Source organism: Myotis lucifugus, unplaced genomic scaffold (assembly GCF_000147115.1).
Source record: "Myotis lucifugus unplaced genomic scaffold, Myoluc2.0 scaffold_121, whole genome shotgun sequence".
NCBI lineage: Eukaryota > Metazoa > Chordata > Mammalia > Chiroptera > Vespertilionidae > Myotis > Myotis lucifugus.
This window is the reverse complement of record NW_005871169.1, coordinates 1,372,598-1,394,001: the sequence shown is the minus strand read 5'-3', so window position 1 is coordinate 1,394,001 and position 21,404 is coordinate 1,372,598. Positions and strand designations below refer to the sequence as shown.

Here is a 21,404-nt window from a genome sequence, read left to right as displayed (position 1 = left end):
CACAATCACCAGATCTCAATCCAATTGAGCATTTGTGGGATGAAGTTAAAAGAGCCATCAGGCAGCTGGTTCCACAACCATCAAATCTCACAGAACTGGACAGTGCTATTCATCAGGCATGGTGTCAGATTCCTCACATCACCTTTCAACATCTCGTGGAGTCAATGCCAAGGAGAATCACCGCAGTATTGAAGGCAAAAGGTGGCCCAACGCAGTACTGATGGGGTGGTCATAATAATCTGGCCACTCAGAGAAAATATTTATATATATATATCTCCATATCCCATGTTCAAAGACTGTTAAATTGCATCGTTTACCCATATCTTCAGAAAAAAAATCACTTTTGTCATGGTAAACAACCTGCTTCCCTATTTATAATGGTCTGGCCCGCTAGCAACTTCAGTGCTAAATTATAGCTAATTTGCCTACAAAGTCAGGTGCTCATAATAATCTGGCCACTCAGTATATATACATGTATCTAAAACTAAAATCTTTTAAATATATACACATATGAATATGTATGTGTGTATATGCATGTATACACATACTTTGAATAATTACATGGATGTATATAGATACATATGTGTGTACATATACATGCAAATAGCTGGCAGGTGGACATCCCCTGGGGGCTTCTGGGCTGCCAGACAGATGTCTGACTGCCAGCTTAGGCCTGTTCCCCTGGGGAGTGGCCTTAAGCCAGCAGGTGGACATCCCCCAAGGGCTCCCAGGCTGCCAGAGGGACGCCTGACTCGAAGGGGAGGGATGCCTCCTCGCCCCCCCCCCCCCCGCAGTGCACAAATTTTCGTGTACCAGGCCTCTACTAATTGAAATAAAAATTTAAAGATCACCCTAGCTGGTCTTGCTCAGTGGATAGAGTGTCAGCCTGTAGACTGAAGGGTCTCGGGTTTGATTCCAGTCAAGGACATATGCCTGGGTTACGGGCTTGGCCCCCCGTTGGGGGTTGTGCAGGAGGCAGCCAATCAATGATTCTCTCTCATCATTGATATTTCTGTCTGTCTCTCCTCCTCCTCCTCTGAAATCAATAAAAATATGTATTTTTTTAAGTTTAAAGGTCAACAGAGAAGAGTTAAAACAATAGTATTAGTAATGTTTTAGAACATTATTATGAAAGGAATGAACAGAATGCCATTTTCATTTTTAAAACTGTTATTTGAGGTAATTTAAGTGAATATGAATGGAAAAAGTATACAGGACTTCAGGTACTCATTACCCAGTTTCAACCATCACCTATTCATGGCCAAAATTGTTTCCTTTCCAGTCCTCCCTTTCCTCCCCAACTGTTTGTGGATTATTTTGGAGCAAATCACAAATATCATATGATTTTATCTGTAAATATTTCATTATGTATTTCTAAACAGTAGGGACTCTTTATTTAAACCATAACACCACTATCCCTAACTCATATTTTTAGTCAGCCACATATTTCCCAATTGTCATTTTATATAGACTAAATATTTTATTCATTTTCATATTATAAAAATATGTATTACTATTCTTGAGTCGGGATCCAAATAAAGTCCATCCATTGTGATTGGTTCACAGGTCCTTGAGTCTCTTAATCTGTATTTTTTGTCTGTGTTGCCTTTTTTTATTTCCTTGTAATTTTTTACTTGGAGAAACTGGGTCACTTACTCCATAGGGGTCCGATCTGAATCGTTCATGTGATTGTCTGTTTTCTGTGGTTTTTTTTTATAAACTGGTAGCTCCAAAAGCTTAATTTTGATTTTCAGATCTGGAGTCTTAATTTTTTCTGTAGGTCCAGAGTCTCATGGAATTGGTCCTTCATGATTTCAGTGGGCAGCACAAGATACGTATTATGATTTATAGACATGTGCTGCCTAGGACAGGAGCTTCTCTGGCTATTTACTTTTAAATTATTTAAATTACATTTTTCAAATTTAGTTGCTCGTTCACACCAGCTACATCTCAGATGCTAATAGTAACATGTGGTTAGAAGCTATCATACTGGCCAGCATTGATATAGAATATTTCCATCATGACAGAAAATTCTACTGGATAGTCCTGTTTTAGATTCTGGGGAGATCATGAAGAAGTAGATGAACTGAGTGAAATTTTTTTGGTGTTCAAGTAGATTTTTATATGTTTGATAAGTTTTCCCACGGCAGGTGGACATCCCCCGAGGGCTCAGAGGGATGTTTTATAACTGTATGTTTTATAACTCATATTTGTGTAGTGCTGCCTCTAACACATAACTGCCCTTTTAAACCTGAATGTTACAGGACCATTCGTTAGTTGGTGGAATATATGATTAGTGTGTTTCTAGTCAAGTTTGTTATAGAGACTCATAATGTCTCCCCTCGTGTACATTGTATTTTAGGTTGCTAATAAAAATATGTAGGCCCCGCCGCCCCCCAAGGGAAAAAAAATATGTAGGCTCCATCATATCCAGAAAGCATACAATAGGTGATAAACACAGATAAGCCCATGCAGTGAGAGGAAAGCTGGTGACGGTTGCTAGTGTAAAGTGGTCAGAACCACACATAAAAGTTATCCCTTAAGTTTCTATTGTACAACAGTTTTATGAAATGATTTCCCAGAGTGGAGTTTTGCAGCACAAAAAATAGGTCAGCAGAGGGAGCCAAAAATATTCACTCTCAGAAATAGTATTAATACTAGAAGTAAATGTTATAGCCGATTGAAAGAGGAGAGGAATTCCCTAAATTTGTAAGGTGTTATGAAGAAAAGGCTTTTATCAGCTCTATTGCCTATAAACATTAACCTAATGGCTGACCTACATACCTTCCTGTTGAAGAAATCATGTACCATTTTACTTTATCTCGATTTGCTCTAAAAATATTGTACTTGAAGTAATCGATCTCTGCTTAACCTTTTACAGCGGAAGTTCAGAGTGAAATAGAAAGGATTTTTGAACTTGCAAGAACATTGCAACTGGTAGTCCTTGATGCGGACACTATTAATCATCCAGCTCAACTCAGTAAAACCTCTTTGGCCCCTATTATAGTTTATGTAAAGATTTCTTCTCCTAAGGTAAGTAGGCTTGCTGTTTGCTCTATAATCCCAGTTTATTTGTTGTTTTGCAGTTACAACAGGCTACGTCTTTATCCATCATAGAGAGTTTGAAGAGATGTTTGTCCATTTTTAAGATTGATAAGAGGCCAAGCATGATTATTAGTTTCATGGCTTAGCACAGATGATTCTCAAAGTGTGGTAGAACCCCTGGGGGTCCTAAGACACTTTCAGAGCGTTCACGAGGCCAAAACTATTTCCATAATACTAAACACCGTTCACCCTTTTCACACTTTTGATAATGGTGCAAAAGCAATGGTAGGTAAAATTGCATGTGTCTAAGCATGAGTCAAGATTCTGGTACCAGTCAGTACTAGCAGTCAGTTTTAAATAAATTAACAAATAAATAAATAAATAAATAAATAAATAAATAAATAAATAAATCCAAATAACCAGTTTCACTTAATTTTATTAAATATTCTGAGTAATGAAATAGGAAGTACACAAGAACTGCATATACCCAAGTAGGTTAGTTATCTTGAGGACACGCATGGGTATGATTATTTGAGTTGTGAACTAACTAGCCACTTTCTTCATGGAATACCATTTTTATATGAAAGAAAAACTGACAGGCAATACTTACTCAGACTTTGGTATCACATCAAGGAAACAGCTAATAGCCTTTGTTACCAATGATAAAACTCAAAGTTTCAAAGAAAAAGTCGAGTTTTAGAAAACTTGTATCCACCTTTGAGAGCTTAGCAACTTCCCAATAGATAAAGACTTTTCTAATGAGACCAATAATATTAACACATAGGTTTTAATCTTGTATAATGAAGTGTGTTGACATTTGGAAGATCTGAAGAACTCAGTGAACCATTATTTGCCAAATGATCAATGAATGATGGTACAAATTATGCATGCTAAAGACCCATTCAAATTCCAAGATAGGCCAATGGAATTTATGTAACAGAACAAGAAAAGTTCATTGATATTGTTTCATGTTTCACATAGCAACTAGTCACTAAGAAACTAGTGTTGTTTCCACACTACAAGGAATATCCACAATTATCTGAAAAGGTTACTAAAATATTCCTTATCCCAACTACACATTTTTAGAAGGCTAGATTTTCTTCACACATATGCTCTGACCAGTAGGTTAGCTTGCTGCTGGGGTCCAGCCGATGGGGACTGGGCGAGACGGGCTGGACGTGCCCTGGAGCCCTCCCGCAGTCCCTCCCTGGCCCCGATCGTGCATGGTGGGGTCCCTCGGCCTGGCCTGTGCCCTCTCGCAATTCAGGACCCTGTGGGGGATGTCCGTAGGCCAGGCTGAGGGACCCCACCAGTGCACAAATCCATGCACCGGGCTTCTAGTAGTTCACATAAAGAAATACATGTTGGCCTTAGTCAGTTTGACTCAGAGGATAGAGCATCAGCCTGTGGCCTGAAGGGTCCTGGGTTTGATTCCTGTCAAAGGCATATGCTCGGGTTGCAGGCTCGATCCTCAGTAGGGGGTATGCAGGAGGCAGCCCATCAATGATTCTCTCATCATTGATGTTTCTATCTCTCTCCCTCTCCCTTCCTCTCTGAAATCAATTAAAAAAAAACTTTTTGGGTTTCTCAAGAACTGTTTAAAACAAAAGGGTCATGAGACAAAAAGTTTGATAACTGCTAGCCTTGAAAAGGGACTCAGCATAAGCTCTGAAGAGTTATGTGAACATATCAATTTTGCAGAAATCTTCATAGCTCAATTTATTATAAGCCATTTGTACTATATATATAAAAGTCCCCAGAGAATGGAGTGAGTGGTGAATCTTGTCACTGATCTGAGTGGAAATATCCTTCTGTTTAAAAATCTTATCTTTTACAGGTTTTACAAAGGTTAATAAAATCCCGGGGAAAATCTCAAGCTAAACACCTCAATGTCCAGATGGTAGCAGCTGATAAACTGTCTCAGTGTCCTCCAGTAAGTCCTCTCTATATACACTATAATCCAGATGAAGAGATCAGACCTGGCATTGCATTAAAAAACAAAAAGCAGACGGTTACATGCCTGTTGGGGGTAAGAATCCTTGTCACTTAGCAGTGAGCATCATTCCAAAGAAGTGAACTGTCCTACTTCCTGCCATGAACACTTGCCCCAATCATGGCTTACAAAAAGCTATGGCAAGTTCTGTGGTCACCTCGCTTTGTAAATAAACACCTCATTTGTATCTTAAATGAACAAGATGGTAACTTCAAAAACTTGGTCTATAAGATAGAACTATTTGGGGTTAATCCTACTACCCTTAGGGACTGACTTTCTGCCTCTTCAATAGCTCTCTGAGAAGTTGATTTAAGACAGTGTAAAAACAAATGTCTACACAGTCACCCAGATTCTGACATCTGAATACAGTCCTACTTCTAATTCATGCTCTACATACCCTGCCAGGGAACTACAGATGGCTTTTAGGTTGTTGTTTTTTAAATGCAAGTATTTCAGAAGCTCCAAAAATTAGGACTATATCCATTTTGATTGCTTGGAGCATGTTAAAATTTATGATAAGCACTTTTTGAAGTGTGGGCCATGTCAAATCATCAGTAGTTTCAGTTTCTTCTGCCAAACTTCATGTCCTAATCTAGCCTCATTAATTTTCAGGGTTAAACTTTTCAGTCTATGTCAAAACAGGCTTCTTCCTGTACTATTCAGATTGTATTGTTTTCTTTTTATCTCTTTCTACCACAGTATCAATTCCTGTTTTCACTACTGACAGACAACTTTTCCATCATGCCCTTAACAACTACTATTATTCTGTTCACTTCCTGGTCATTGCCGCTGGTTAAGCATCCAGTATTCTAAACAATGACATGATCTGACTAAGCAGGACAGTCAGCGGATGGAAAAGGGAAAGGAGCACATAAGCCACAGCACATACAAAGCAGTGCCGCTCCTGAGCCCCTCCCTCCCTCCTTTTATGAGCCAGTACTGGGCTGGTGTAAGTGTGCTCTCTGACACGTTTGCCTCTGCAGGAGTTGTTTGATGTGATCTTGGATGAGAACCAGCTCGAGGATGCTTGTGAGCACCTTGCCGACTACCTGGAGGCCTACTGGAAGGCTACCCACCCGCCCAGCAGCAATCTCCCCAACCCTCTCCTTAGCCGCACTTTAGCCACTTCAGCGCTGCCTGTGAGCCCCACTCCAGCCTCTAATTCACAGGTGAGAGGAGTTCTTTACCGTCTTTGTTGAGAAGCCAGGCTGCCTAAGGTCACAGTGCTGGGGTCCAAGCCCAGATACCCAGTGCAGTGCAGTGCTTGTGCCAGTGGAGTGGCTCTATCCAAACTGAGACACTGAGTCATTTAGACATCCTCAGTGTAAGTGGTGTAGCTAAGAAAAGCAGGGTAAACACAATATACTATGAAGATGTACAGACTTTAGAACTCTCTGCTACATGTTAGGACAGGGACAGAACTTTCTATACAGCACATAACCGTGAATAGTTCCTTATCTGCTCTTTCTGAGATGCCTCAGGAAATTATTGGCAACCTATCCCAGGGTTATTGCATTAATAACATTAATTAATGTGACTGCTAAAATAGTGCTTGTCTCATAGTACGTGCCATTTAATATTTTATATTTCATATTTTATCTCCTTAATCCTTACCGTAAGCCAAACCCAACATCCTAAGGCATTTTAATCTTCCTGCATGTATTCAAATGGAGGTAGTTAAGTATATACCCATGTGTAGAAAAACCTTGGGGACCTGTATCTGTATTTAAACCGCAAAAGATCATATAAAATGCCCTCCCTCATTTAATCATTTAAATAAAAAGGTTATTCTGTGTACTGTTCTAGGCACTTACAAATTGCCAAAGTCCAATATGATATAGTACAGACCTTAGAAATGCCACTAGACATCATTAAAAGAATTAGGTAACTTAGCAAGGTGAGATTTCATTTCAGCATTTTAGATCCTTAAAAGGAAGTAAACTTGAATAGACTTGCTTTGTGATGCCTTAGTTCCTAACACTCTTGACCAGGAGTCCTCAAACTACGGCCCGCGGACCACATGCAAATACAAATATTGTATTTGTTCCCGTTTTGTTTTTTTACTTCAAAATAAGATATGTGCAGTGTGCATAGGAATTTGTTCATAGTTTTTTTTTAAACTATAGTCCGGCCCTCCAACGGTCTGAGGGACAGTGAACTGGCCCCCTGTTTAAAAAGTTTGAGGACCCCTGAACTCTTTAAAGTTTGCTCTTCAAGACTCAAGAGTCTTGACCAAGGTTGATGCCTGTGTTTTCTCCCTTCGACACCAGGGTTCTCAAGGCGATCAGAGGACTGACCGCTCTGCTCTCGCCCGCTCTGCCCCCCAAGCTGAAGAAGAACCCTGCCTGGAACCAGCCAGGAAATCCCAGCACCGGCCTTCCTCCTCAGCCCCGCACCACAACCATCGCAGTGGGACACACCGAGGCCTCTCCAGGCAGGAGACATTTGACTCAGAAACCCAGGACAGTCGAGACTCTGCCTACGTGGAGCCGAAGGAAGATTACTCCCATGAGCATGTGGACCACTATGCCCCACACCGTGACCACAACCACAGAGAGGAGCCCCACGGGAGTGGTGAGCACAGGCACAGGGAGTCTCGGCACCGGCCCAGGGACCTGGATCGAGAGCAGGACCACAATGAATGCAACAAACAACGAAGTCGTCATAAATCCAAGGATCGCTACTGTGACAAGGATGGAGAAGGAATATCCAAAAAAAGGAATGAGGCTGGGGAGTGGAACAGGGATGTTTACATCCGCCAATAACTTTGGTCCGTTTGTGTTTTTGGATTTTTTTAAGTCTAACAGCAACCTCAATCTAAATCTTTGGGGTCGACATTGCAATCATATGTGATCTGTCTTGTATATTTTGTATTGCTGTTGCTTAAATAGCAATAGTATGACAGAGTATTATACTTTTTTCTTTTCTAAGTGCTATATAAATTTGCCTGGTACGGCTGCAGTCCTCTGGTTGTGTACTGGACTTTTCAAAAACTGTTTGGGGTAGCTGCCACTTGAACAAATTGTTGCCATCCAGGGGGCATTAGTATTTTAAGAAATGTGGTGGATGTTTTAAAAAATGTAGTTGACATCTCCAGCAAGCCAGAATCGGCTCAGATAAAAAGTGGAATTTCTTGAGTCTCCAGATTTTTAAAATGTAGGCACCTGATGTGCATATTCATTCATCCATGGACCACTGTTTCTTGCTTGTACCTCTGGCTGACTAAATTTGGGGACAGATTCAGTCTTGCCTTATACAAAGGGGATCATAAAGTTAGAATATATTTTCTATGTACTAGTACTGTGTACTGTATAGACAGTTTGTAAATGTTATTTCTGCGAACACCTTCTTATGATAATTATATATAATATATATATATCAGTTTGATGACACTATTTTAGTCTTAATGCCAAGTCAGCAGATTTGCTTTATGAAGTACAGGGACTAGAATTGCCCACATTCAGGAAATTTGTAATAACATTGTGTAGGCACCTATCTCCATTCTAGTAGAAAGTCTGTACATACTGTAAATACGTGTGATTGCTTGACTTGAAAAGGTTTAATTTCTGAATGTTTTACCATCCCTGTAAGTTTATAATTTTGACCATAAATTATGATAAATATAACCAAACTCCAAAGGTTGTTCTAATCCATGCAGCTCACACTGATTGTGACACACATTCTTAGTAGCTCGTGTCTCATGTCACTGCACTGAAGTCTACAAGCCGGAACTCTGTATGCACGCGTGTGTGCGTCTGTGTGTAAGCGTATGTGCGTGTGGTTGGTTAAGATGAATCTGAATGCAAAAGACTAATAAGGAAACTAGAGACTGATATCTAGAATCCTACCCACCTGGCTTTGAGCTGAATTGTGCTGCATGACGCTGTAATGATCCGTTGAGCAGGCAGGGAGCATGCTGCCAAAGGTGACCGGGAAAGCATTCTGTTGGCTCCTTGTGTTTGCTCCTACAGAGCAAAAAATACAGGCAACTTCTAACTGTGAGTGTCCCACTGGAAATGTACAATCTGTGTGTGTTCGAGTATTTGTTATAGTAAGAAACGTTTACACAGCTTGTAGAATTATTTTGTGGGAAAATAAATTTTTCTAACTTCTCCCACTTCCTTTTCTAACCCTGCTTATTGTTCTGTTATCTCCCAGTATACCTATCATTCCGTCCCCACCACAAACTCAAAGAGTTTCATTGTCTGTCAAAACCTAGAAGTGCTTCTTATAACCAAAGTTTCTGCTCTTCAGAAGTAATCAGGGCAAACGGGGTGACTTGAAGTGAACAAATGGTCAGAGCATTTTCCTACATCAGACATCTATGAAGGGGAAACTAGAAGATACTATCTCAATGATGCTGCTGTGAGCAGCTCACAATGTGGTTGTCATGTTAAGGCTAAAACCTCCATGTCTCCTAAGTGTACATTTTGTCCAGTTATGACTGGACCATAAGACAGTATTCGGTGTACTAGTACCTGAAATTTGTCCCTGGAGAGTGCCTCTCTATAATTGCCTGACTTCAGATTTGTACGTTATATAATTATGATTTTGTTAAGTAAGTTAATCTATTTTTATTTTGCTTCTTTTATTATTCCAGGTTCTTGCCAAATATCATCGGACCTTTATAAGTAAAATGTTTTGCATTGAGCTCCTTACTTTCCCTACACCCAAGGAAACTGTTTTTAAAATGAGCTACATATATAGTGTTCTATCAGCTAATATGAAACATTTCCCTCAGAATCAGTGTATTTGTTAATTAGCTCTGTATTGTTGAAATGAATTTATTTATTGACTACAAAAACTGTAGTGATAATATATAAATTGATGCAAAGTAGTCACATCATTGGAAAACCATATCCCAATTAAGATTACTTTTATAAAATATTTCTGGTAAACTTTCCATCATGGTAAGATGCAGCTGATCACCATTCTTTGCTACACATAATTTCATCCCAATAATAACTTTAGAATATTTAAATTCTTGAAGTATAACTGGTATGTATCTAACCTGCTGCTACCATTAATCCCTTTCAAAAAGTTGTGCTAATGGATTCCATTTTTAAAATTCTATACCTGGATTCTTAGGTTTTGGTTGTTTTTTTAAACTTTATTGTGAAATATGTTAGTCCAAATCAGAGTATTTCTCAAAAACTATATTGCAGGATTTGACATAAGAGCATCTATACATGAAAACTGTATAGTGAACATATCTGTAAACAGTATGTACTAAATTTGTAAATGGAGAAATAATCCCAGACAATGGGATATTTACTGACTTGTGGAATATAAAATTATAGTCTTTTCACAGAGCAAAAGCTTAACCTTAACTTAGTTGTAGAATCATGATTTTTGTAGTCTACCTAGAAAATGCTGGAAATGTTCTTAATAGTTCTACTCTGTTTTTTTGTCAAACCCATTTCAGTTTTTACTATGCTCTTTCTCTACTGCTCGTTTAAGTTACTGTTACAAAAAGGTGCTGCTAAATGTAGGGTGTCTTAGTCATATTGTACTGTGGGACAATGCCACATTTTTAACATGGTCTGCTCTGCATTCCTGTTAAACATTTGCTGTCAGCTACACTGAACTGTTCAACAAACCTGACTTAAAGAAATTCATCTAAAGCAAATAAAGAGCTGGCTTCTGCACTGTTTATTATTAGTAGCATCAATTGTGATTTGAGGAATGATTCTTACAGTTGAGAATATGTTAAATATTCAACACTTCCCACTTGTGGAGCATTTTCCTTGGGACAATGCCAATTACTGATGTTATTTTAGTGACCTTCCCATGATGTCTGATAAAATAATAGCATAATGTAGGTAAAGGACCTTTTAAGATATGAGCACAGCAAAATAATTCTCCTTAATAATTAATAATAATTCTCCTCCACCTTAATTCTACATGTGCAGCAATTCAGACTTTGAATTTTATTATTCCTTCATTTTTAAATGAAGATCTATTTTGATGACAAATTTAATTCCTCATCCTTGTCGGTTTGCTCAATGAGGTAATGCTGCTAGTCTCAGATATTCTGATCTTATTGAAACTTTAAGTCACACTGTTAGAGGAAAAAGATAACTACATGGTTTTGGATCAGTTGTTTCATTTCAGCTAAATTATATTTTTAACTATTTGTACTTCTCTTTGCTATTTAAACTGTGATACAGGGTTTTAAAGTAAAATGTACTCACTGTTGAATTAAAATGCTTTTTCTGTTTCACAGATATGTCAACACTAAGTAGGTTAAAAGATAATATATCAATTTCTTCCACATTTTCCTGATTTTTTCCTTTTCATTGTATTTTTTCTTGTTTATTTGTCCTTTTAAGATTGAATGTGTTCCATTTTTCAATTTGCTTTATTTTTGAAGGAAAGAAACCACTGAAAATGTGTATGTTAAAGGAAATATTTTTAACAATTTATTTGTCCTGTTTTCGATATGCAAATATTTATCTTCTATTTTGCCCGCATTGCTTATATTTTGCTATTTATCAATACTAACCAAAATTTACACATTTGCTGCTACCATTTTCATTCCAGCTTAACACATAAGGCTTTGTAGAGAACATGAGAAAAAATGGATTTTGTGGATTAAAACAAAATATATTTAAAATTTAGAGGTGTGCTGAGTCCTAGAAATGGAAGGGCCACAGGTAAACACTATTTCTCTTTAGTCAAATGACATCTTTTGGATATAAGGCAGAATGAGGGATGTAAAGAAGTCGGTCAGATATTTGAATCTTTGGAGCTTGAAATATTTTTCCCCTCATTTAATAAGCATCTGTTGGGGACCTGCTCAGAAGCAATGACAGAAAACACAGGGTCCCTGCCTCCAGGATCTTCCCAAGTGTGAAGGTGGTAGTTAGGAGCATGCCTAGAAAACTAGAGTATTCTCAAAGTGCCACAACAGCAGTAAATACGGGCCCTAGGGGTACAGAAAGACAAATGACTATCTCAAACTCAGGGAAGGGTATTCAAGAAAGGCTTCTTCAAAGATGAGGCCAATGAAAGGTCTTACCTGATCCAGGAGGCCTTGCAATCTTGATGGGTGTTAATAGTTATGAGACATTCCTAACAAACCTATGGCAGGGGGAAAGAAACTATTAGGCAATTGTTTCCAACTGTCCACTTATATGCCCAAGGCTCAGGAATTTGGGGATGATTTGATAAGTGTTAACAAAAACATATATATAACTGTATATGACAGCCTTTAAACTAAGGCTGTTTAAATATATCTCATCTAAAAAACAGGTAGGATGAAGCAAGAATAAGTTTATCATTATTTTTTTTAAAACAATCACTTACATTGGCCACTATAGGGGATGACTGATCACTTTTGTGGTTTAGATCAGCAGTCACCAACCTTTTGGACCTCACAGACCACCAGTGCTCCGTGGACCACTGGGGCTGGCCGGTGGGGCTGGTTTAGATGATGTTCTTGCTTTTACCTAAATTCAGATTTGATTTTGAAGTGGTCTTTTTGTGTATTGAGGTGTCATAGTCAAAATAGTCTTGCCTGATGTTGGTGTTCTGTGAAATTATGTCCAATAGGAGAACACCAAGACCTTCCTGTAAGTGCCAGGCCAGTTCCTAGTTGTCAGAAGTTGGCTTTCTCTTCCTCACCAATCACGTCTCCATTAACTATTACAGTATGTATTCCAACAAATGATAAAAGGTACTGACATTGTGGAATATTCTCATCTTTTTAATCTACAAAGTAAAGAAAAGATTCATTCTACTTTTTAGTTTAAATCATGGGGGAGGGGGAAAAGTAAACAGTAAAGACAGATTCTTATTTACAAGACATCCAGACTTCATTTGAAAGAGGGTTTATTTATCAAACTAGAGGCCCGGTGCACGAAATTCGTGCACAGGGTGAAGGGTGGGTCCCTCAGCCCGGCCTGTAATGATGCCAACATCCCTCGCCCCAGCCTCCAGCCCAAGGCCCCTCCCCTCCCCTGCCGGGGTGCAGATGCGGGGCTTGCGTTGTCAGGGCGATGCCACCAGTGTCCCGTCCTGGCCACTATGGGCGCCTCCATCTTTGTTTTGGAGTGACAGTTAATTTACATATTACTCTTTTATTAGGATAGTAAGTAGAGAAAGAGGTAAAATATTCAGCTCAGTAATCAGCACATGGTAAATGTCATACCTCCTATGCCCTGAATTCTTAAGAAACTACTTACTTAGGAACTCAGGAAAGAAAAATAATATACTTTATAACCAAATTAAATATTGCTAATTTTTTCCTTGTTAGATTCATTGATTGCTATTAAAAATTACTTGCATTCTTTACAAATTAAAACATATGACTCCAAATAAACGGTTCAGACATCTATAGGCATCTCCTTTTCTTTGTACTCTGCTAAATCCAAAAGGGAAAATTATTCTAAAATTACAAAATATAATCTCATATCCCTCCCCCTCCCCCATCCATTACTTCCTCAGTGTCTCCTGATCACTGGTGAAACAGCTGGCAGCCTTTTCTGATTCCTTAGCAACTATGCCATCAATCACTTGGCCGAACAACAGATTGATCTTTAAATTAAAACACACACACAACAGAGCAAATGTTTGTAATTTTCATTTCTAAGGATCCTTCTCCTGTATACTTTTGCATTTTACAAATTTTGCAATAAAAAAACCTATACAATCCTTATTTGCCAGCCAAATCATGTCTTCTACTCTGGCCTCTTTGAGAGAATCAATGTCCATGTCCTGTAATGGCACAACAGATGGATCAAATCGCTGCAGCTGTTTCAATTGTTCAAATGACAGGCCAGCTCCCAGCATTCCTTGTCCTCCAATGTGTGGTTCCTATTTGGAGGAAATAAATAAAAATATACATGAACATCCTACAATTAGCAAGTATATGTGCCTGTGCACAATTTAAAAGACAAATTCAGTTGTATTATCACAAGTTCCAAAAACAGAAAAATGAGTAAATGCCTTTTATTTTTGTAGAATATACTGTTTTTCCAGGTAGTGAAGTGGGGAAGCAGTAACATACGGTCACATTAAGAATAAATATTAAAACTCTGCTTATCAAACATCATGACATCACAAAGGACCTGAGCTTCATAGTTAAAAATACAAATTATAGCCCTGCCACATTTTAGCTATGTGACCTTAAGCAAGTAACTTTACCTAACCATTCCCTCATCTTATAAAACATAAAATACTCAAGATACTGGGAGGTTTAAATAAAGAAGGTGCTATCATGCCTGGCATGTAGTGGCATATAGTGGCTGTCACACAGAGGTATATGGTCCTCAATAAATAGAACATTATCTCTACATATATTTAAAAGCCAAGCAACCGGAACACCGGAATGACTGGAACAACCAGAAAGACCGATCGCTATGACGGAACTGCGGCCAGCCAACCGGCCCAGTTGTGGGATGGCCCCTCCCACTGGCCGGTCCCACCCCCGATCCCTCCCCTCACCCTGATCAGGGGTGGGGCTGGCTGGCCAACCTCCTGCATCCCCTCCCCGTGATTGGGCCCCATCAGGGCGGGCCGGCCAGACCCAACCTGTACACAAATTCATGCACCAGGCCTCTAGTTATCAATAACAGCAATAGATAAAATTCAGTTTTATGTATGAGACTTCCCCAAACTGAGTTACTAAAGATGCCTCTTTCTGACCCATTCCAACTAGATAAGTTTTTGTTGTTTTTAAATGCACTAGAATATAATATCAAAAAGAGATCAATTAAGGCAGCATCAATCAGTTTAGAGGAATAAAGAATCATAAGGAATTGAGTGATACTTACAAACAACTACTGTGAAAGACCCATAATCATAATTTAAGTCCCCATTTCACAGACAAATGTTTGTGTTACTGAAGATATATTTTCTTAGTTGTATGCCTGAAAACCTGTATTTATTAACCTATGGGGGAGGGAGGGAATCTCTCCTTTAGTTATACATTAAGTGATACACACAAAATTTCATGTGAATTCTCAAGTCTTCCTTTCATCTACAATGTAATTATCTTAATTTCTGCATCCAGAAACCATCTCTGGATTGCTTTTTATTTATGTACTAAAGGCCCGGTGCATGAAATTTGTGCACTCTGGGGGGCTCCCTCAGCTCAGCCTGTGCCCTCTTGCAGTCTGGGAGCCCTCGGGGGATGTCTGACTGCCGGCTTAGGCCAGGGAGAGGGACTAAGCCGTCAGTCGGACATCCTTAGCACTGCTGCGGAGGTGGGAGAGGCTCCTACCACCGCTGCTGTGCTCGCCAGCCGTGAGCCCGGCTTCTGGCTGAGCAGCACTCCCCGTGTGGGAGCGCACTGACCACCAGGGGGCAGCTCCTACACTGAGCATCTGCCCCCTGGTGGTCAGTGCGCGACATAGCGACCAGTCATTCCACAGTTGGTTGATTTGCATATTAGCCTCTTATTATATAGGATTCCAATTACTTACCAGAATTCTATACAGAAAGGTATTAAAGTTACATGTTCAATGATCTGAATGCATATGAGCATTATTACAGATTTAAGCTTAATCTCAAATATCATGGACTAAAAATCTAGTTATAAACATGTTTTCAATAGAAATCAAAACAGAAACACGGTGCTAGATAAAATAAAGTACAAGAAAGCTTTCTAAATGCTACATAATTTACATAAGAAACTGTAAAGAAGCAATAATCCTGAACCATTACCTCACTTTGATTAGTCTTTTGATATCCTAGTTATTTTAAAGCCTGTTTGGGTTTTGATGTGACATGAGAAAAAACTGCTCAAAATTTTCCTTATTTGAAAAATCTAGAACTGGGAAGAGGGAAAAACTTGGAAATAAAATTTTTAGCAACGTGAACAAGAACCACAAGTGAAAGAAAAATCTAATAAGAATACACCTGGGCTCTGTGGCACTTTAACACAAAGGCAAAGGATGAACACAAGAAAAAACTGTCAGGATGTAAATTCTCTACGGGCAGTCTAAATGGATTTAATGAAACGTTTTTGTTTATGACAGTACAGACAGCCCTCGGGTTACGTCGGACTCTACGTCATTTCGTGGTTACATCACCATTTCCCATCTTACCTAATAATAGAAAAAGATGCTAATTGACCGTACCTTCACTATGCCCATCAGCCAATCAGAAGAGTATGCAAATTAAACCAACAAAGATGGCCGTTAAATTTGCATACTGCAGGCGGGGGGGGGGCAGCGCCCATCCGCCACCTGCCCCGCCACCATCCGGGCTTGCCATGGGCAACCTGGAGCGGCAGGGCTCCCTGCACAGCAGGCCAGGGCGGCGCCATCCGCCGCTCGCCCCACCGCGGGAGCAGGATCGGGCTGGCCCTGGGGGATCCGGGCATCCGGCGCGGGGCAGCGACCTCTGCCGCCCGACCCACCACGGGATCGGGCCGGCCCTGGGCAGCAAGGAGGGCAGCGACCTCCGCCGCCCACCCCACCGCGGGATCGGGCCTGCCGTGGCCTTCCCGGGGATGCATGGGCGACCCAGGGAGGCGGGGCAGGCACCGTGGGATAGGGCCTGTCATCTGCCACCCAGGGAGCAGGCCTAAGCCAGCAGGTGGTTATCTCCCCAGAGGTCCCAGACTGTGAGAAGGCACAGGTCGGGCTGAGGGACACCCCCCCACCGGCCAGTGCACAAATTTTTGTGCACCGGGCCTCTAGTTTATTTATAAAAAAAAAAGTTCCATCATTTCAATGTATATACATATGTGCTTTGTTTTGTATTATTTATTTATCACAAGTAAAGGTCAGAAATTGTTATTTTTCTTTTAAATTTTTTTACTGTTTCACTTCATTACTGCTGTGTATGTGCTCCATGTGAGTGACGTAGGTACTTATGTAGGTAGGTGGGTTCAGATGTACAGCAAAAATCGCATTACATCGCACTGTAGGAACGACATAACCAGAGGACCTACTGTATTTGTTTCAGAAGTTTACCTGACAAATAAAATAGCCTGTGTTGATCCTTGCACTTAAGTTTCTGTGATGGAAATTACTCTTACCTGAGGCTGAAGCTGAAGGCAAGGAAATGCTGTGAGGGCCCAGGCCACTTGTTCCTCATTCTCTGCCAGTGTGATGGTGCAGGTGCTGTAAACAAGCACTCCCCCTGGCCTCAGTAGTTTCACTGCCTACAGAAAAACGGAGTCAGACTACATGTACCACCAGCCTAAATAAACATAGTAAGGGATTTTATATCTATATCTTTCAAATATTTCGGATAAATAAAATGATGTTCTGTATGACCAGGATTCTTTCCTAAATAGATATTCCAGACTGGATACATTTGATTATCTTAGAGCCATTTGGGCCAAGACTTTCCCAAATCGGATCATTTGGTTTCATAACTTTAGTTACCAAATTTATATTTTTAGGCGAGTTTTCCTTCTAAATTCCATACCAATATACTTGATTGCCTTCTCAGTATCTCTACTATAGAATTTGATATGTCCCAAAGTGAACCCCTATCTTCTCTCTGAAACCTATTGGAGACGTATTCCTATCATTCCAAATGTTCAGGTCCCAAATCTTAGATTATCCTTTATCACATTCCTTTCTCACATTCCCAATACATCAGCAAATCCTATTATCTCTACTTTCAAAATATACCCAGAATTTGGCTACTTCTCACCACTTCCATGGCTACCGTTCTGATCCAAGTCTCATGGTCTTTGCCTGGATCGCTGCAAGTCTCCTACTTAGTCCACATCTTCTCCTTGCCATTCTACAATCTATTATCAGTATGGTAACCAGAACACTACTTTCACAACTTACCACTTCTCAGCTCAGAGCCCTTCAAATGTCCTCCATTATCACCTGGAGTCAAAACCCAAGTCCTGACAGTGGCTGTCAAGCCCCTACACAAAGCAGGGGCTTGACAGCAGGGGCTTGCCTCTCTGACCTCGCCTTGAACACCTCCTCACTCTGCTTTAGCAACACTGGCCTCTGCTGTTCTGGAACAAACATGGCACACTCCCCCCCGCCCCCCCCCCCCACACCCAGGACCTGTGCACAAACTTGGAAACCTCTCCTAATTCTCCTCATTGCTTGCTCTTCACAATTTTATCTCTGCTTACATGTCACCTTTCTAGCAATGCCCACCCTGACCACCCTATGTAAAATTGCAATTATTTCAATCCAGCACTCCTATTCTCCCTTCCTTTCTAATAACTTACTCATCTATTTGTTCATTTTCCTACCCAATCAGAATAGAAACCTCATGAATAAGGGCAGAAACTATTTTTTCATTACTGTGTTATCTAGAAAATATATTACATAAAATAGGTGCTCAATAAATGATTCCAATAAATAAATGAATCAGAAAATAAGGTGTTATACAAAACTAAATTTGTTCTAAATAACTAAAGTTTATCTTTTTAAAATTTTAATGAAAATCTTTCAATATATATTATATATATATACTAGAGGCCCGGTGCACAAAAATTTGTGCACTGGGGCGGGGGGGGGTCCCTCAGCCCGGCTTGTGCCCTCTCACAGTCTGGGACCCCTTGGGGAATGACCACTTGCTAGCTTAGGCCCAGGCCCGCTCCCCGGGGGATTGGGCCTAAGCTGGCAGTCAGACATCCCTCTGGCAGCCTGGGAGCCCTCAGGAGATGTCCACTTGCCAGTGGGGAGCAGGCCTAAGCTGCAGTCGGACATCCTTAGCGCTGCTGAGGAGGCGGGAGAGGCTCCCACCACCACCACTGTACTAGCAGGCGTCAGCCTGGCTTGTGGCTGAGCAGAGCTCCCCCTGGGGGACGCACTGACCACCAGGGGGCAGCTCCTGCACTGCGTCTGCCCCCTGGGGGTCAGTGTGTGTCATAATGACCAGTCATTCCCAGTTGTTCTGCTGTTAGGGTCAATTTGCATATTACCCTTTCATTATATAGGATAGAGGCCTGGTGCACGGGTGGGGGCCGGCTGGTTTGCCCTGAAGAGTGTCCCAGAACAGGGTGGGGGTCCCATTGGGTGTCTGGCCAGCCTGGGTGAGGGGCTGATGGCTGTTTGCAGGCTGGCCAAGCCCCCCAGCGGGGACCCTCACCCCATGGTGGTGTGGCCAGCCTGGGTGAGGGGCTGAGGGCCATTTTCAGGCTGCCCACAGCTCCTTCACGGTGAAAGGGTCCCGCTGGGGTGCCTGGCCAGCCTGAGCGAGGAGCTGATGGCCATTTTCAGGCTGGTCACGGCTCCCAGCGACCCAAGCTCCCAGGCTCTCCTTTTTTTTTTTTTTTTTTTGGTGGGCCGGAAGCAGGTATCTAGGATTTATCTTCTATAATTGAAACTTTGTAGCCTTGAGCGGAGCCCAGGTCCAGCCAGGGCAGGCAGGAAGCTTGGCTTCCTCCATTGCCGAGGGCAACCCAAGCCTTCTGCTCGCTCCAGCTCCATGGCCGCCGCCATCTTAGTTGGGTTAATTTGCATACTCGCTTCTGATTGGCTGGTGGGCGTGGCTTGTGGGTGTAGCAGAGTGACAGAGTGATGGTTAATTTGCATCTTTCTCTTTTATTAGTGTAGATATATATATATAATGTATACTTATGCTTTTAAGTCAGAGTATGCTGATCAAAATTTAAATTTTGTTACTGTGGGCCAGCTATTATTTTAAGTATCGTACATGGGTTTTCTCAATAAATCTTTTGAACAAATATGACTTATGGTTACTCTCTCCACTGATGTAAATTAGGTAGAGTTACTGCCTCCATTTCTCAGATATGTAATCAATGTACCCAAAGTCACTTATGGAGAGGATGCATGACTCTAATCAAGATTTATCTGATTCTGGCCTTCCTCAAGAGACAAGAAAATTCTCAAATAAGCAATGAAGCCTTACAACTAAAGAAACTAGAAAAAGAAGAACAAAATAAGCCTAAGGTGAGTAAAAGGAAAATAAAAATACAGATCAGGGCAGAAATAAACAAAATAAAGTCTAAAAGAAAACAACAGAAAATATCAATGAAACCAAGAGCTGGTACTTTGAAAATATAAACAATATATATATAGCTTTAGCCAGACTCATCAAGAAAAAAGAGAGAGGGCCCAAACAAATAGATTCACAAAAGAAAGAGAAGTCACAACTAACATCACAGAAATACAAATGCCAATAAACAGGACAACCTGGGGAAAAAACGGATAAATTACTAAAACAATACAATCTCCCATGATTGAATCAAAAAAAAGAAAAGAAAATCGGAACAAACCAATAAATAAAATAAATCAATCAAATAAGTAATAAAAAACCCCCCCAAAAAAACCTCCCAATGAACAAAATCCCCAGAGCATATGACTTCATAGGTGAATTTTACCAAATATTCCCCCAAAAAAATACTTAGCCTTCTCAAACTATTCCAAAAAAAATAAAGAAAGAAAACTCTCAAACTCATTTTATAAGATAAAATCAGGAGGAACCAAGATGGCGGCATAGGTACACCCTTGTACTTGCTGCCTTGCACAACCACATCAAAACTACAACTAAAAGACAAAACGGGTATTATCCAGAACCAAGGGAAGGCTGGATGAGTGGAAATTCTACAACTAGAAGGAAAGAGAAAAATGCATTGAAGCTGGTAGGAGGTGAAAACGTGTGGAAGTGCAGAGGTATGGAGGCACACACGGAAACGAGATGGCAACTGGGTACACTGTTGTCTTTTTCAATCGGGAGGGAGATACAAGCTCCCAATTGCTCTGAACTCCAGTTTCAGGCGAGGCTCTGGGGACCCATACTCATGTGGAGAGAAACTGGACTGTCTGGCATCGGGCCGGAATGCGAGGGTGGCTTTCTCACAGAGGTGCTTGCAGTGATCGTTGTTCCTGCACAGGGCTGCGGGACATAGAGAACCCAGGACTCTCCGAGGCAGAGCAGACTAGCAGCCATTGCGCTCTGCTCCACCCTGATGATTCCCTGAGACCCCACCCCACCCAATTTACAACCACACTCAAGCTGTGCACATTGGCTTTGACATATGAATGGCCTGTTCTTTTGCAATCTAAAACCTAACCAACTGCAGCTGGGTCAAAGAGTGCCAAAGCCTCCAAAAGGAGGCCTAGACAGCAGCCTGCAATACTTCACAGCTGGGCCTCATCTGGGCACTTCCAAACCCCAAACAAAGAGGAGAAATATGCAGATCTCTCTGTAGCTCCTGCTGGGTGGCCTCAGGAAGTGGCGGACTTTGCACCTCCTTGGAGATCCAAGAGCCACTGTACCAGTGGTCAGTGTGAGAACATACCAGATTACAGCTCTTCACATCCATAAGCGAGACACTCAAGGGGCAGACTCAATGAGCACCAAAGCCCCACTGAAGCAAGTCCTGCTCCATAAGGGTGTCTCCAGCACAGCAGTTCTCCCATTGTAGACACAACTGGTCCTCACAGCCAATTGGCCTAGTGGTCAA

The 21,404-nt window shown here is 41.0% G+C and overlaps 2 protein-coding genes across 12 annotated transcripts in view; one reads left to right on the top strand and one right to left on the bottom strand.

Annotated features, from left to right (window-relative positions):
- Nucleotides 1-9,155, top strand: part of CACNB2 (calcium voltage-gated channel auxiliary subunit beta 2) — a 349,621-nt gene extending 340,466 nt beyond the window's left edge. For 5 of the 6 annotated variants that reach the window (XM_023758070.1, XM_006093718.3, XM_006093717.3 and 2 more), the window contains exons 11-14: nucleotides 2,882-3,033; nucleotides 4,883-4,978; nucleotides 6,022-6,207; nucleotides 7,309-8,669. In XM_023758070.1, the coding sequence (XP_023613838.1) occupies nucleotides 2,882-3,033; nucleotides 4,883-4,978; nucleotides 6,022-6,207; nucleotides 7,309-7,803 (929 nt within the window). In that variant the 3' untranslated portion in view covers nucleotides 7,804-8,669. Of the gene's footprint in view, nucleotides 1-2,881; nucleotides 3,034-4,882; nucleotides 4,979-6,021; nucleotides 6,208-7,308 lie in introns of all 6 variants that reach the window. The other variant, XM_006093714.3, reaches the window with a different exon arrangement.
- Nucleotides 9,156-12,854: 3,699 nt separating this feature from the next.
- Nucleotides 12,855-21,404, bottom strand: part of NSUN6 (NOP2/Sun RNA methyltransferase family member 6) — a 61,864-nt gene continuing 53,314 nt past the window's right edge. For 5 of the 6 annotated variants that reach the window (XM_006093712.3, XM_023758076.1, XM_023758077.1 and 2 more), the window contains 2 exons: nucleotides 17,028-17,153; nucleotides 12,855-13,855 (listed from right to left, as the gene is read on the bottom strand). In XM_006093712.3, the coding sequence (XP_006093774.1) occupies nucleotides 13,628-13,855; nucleotides 17,028-17,153 (354 nt within the window). In that variant the 3' untranslated portion in view covers nucleotides 12,855-13,627. The remainder of the gene's footprint in view (nucleotides 13,856-17,027; nucleotides 17,154-21,404) is intronic. The other variant, XM_023758073.1, reaches the window with a different exon arrangement.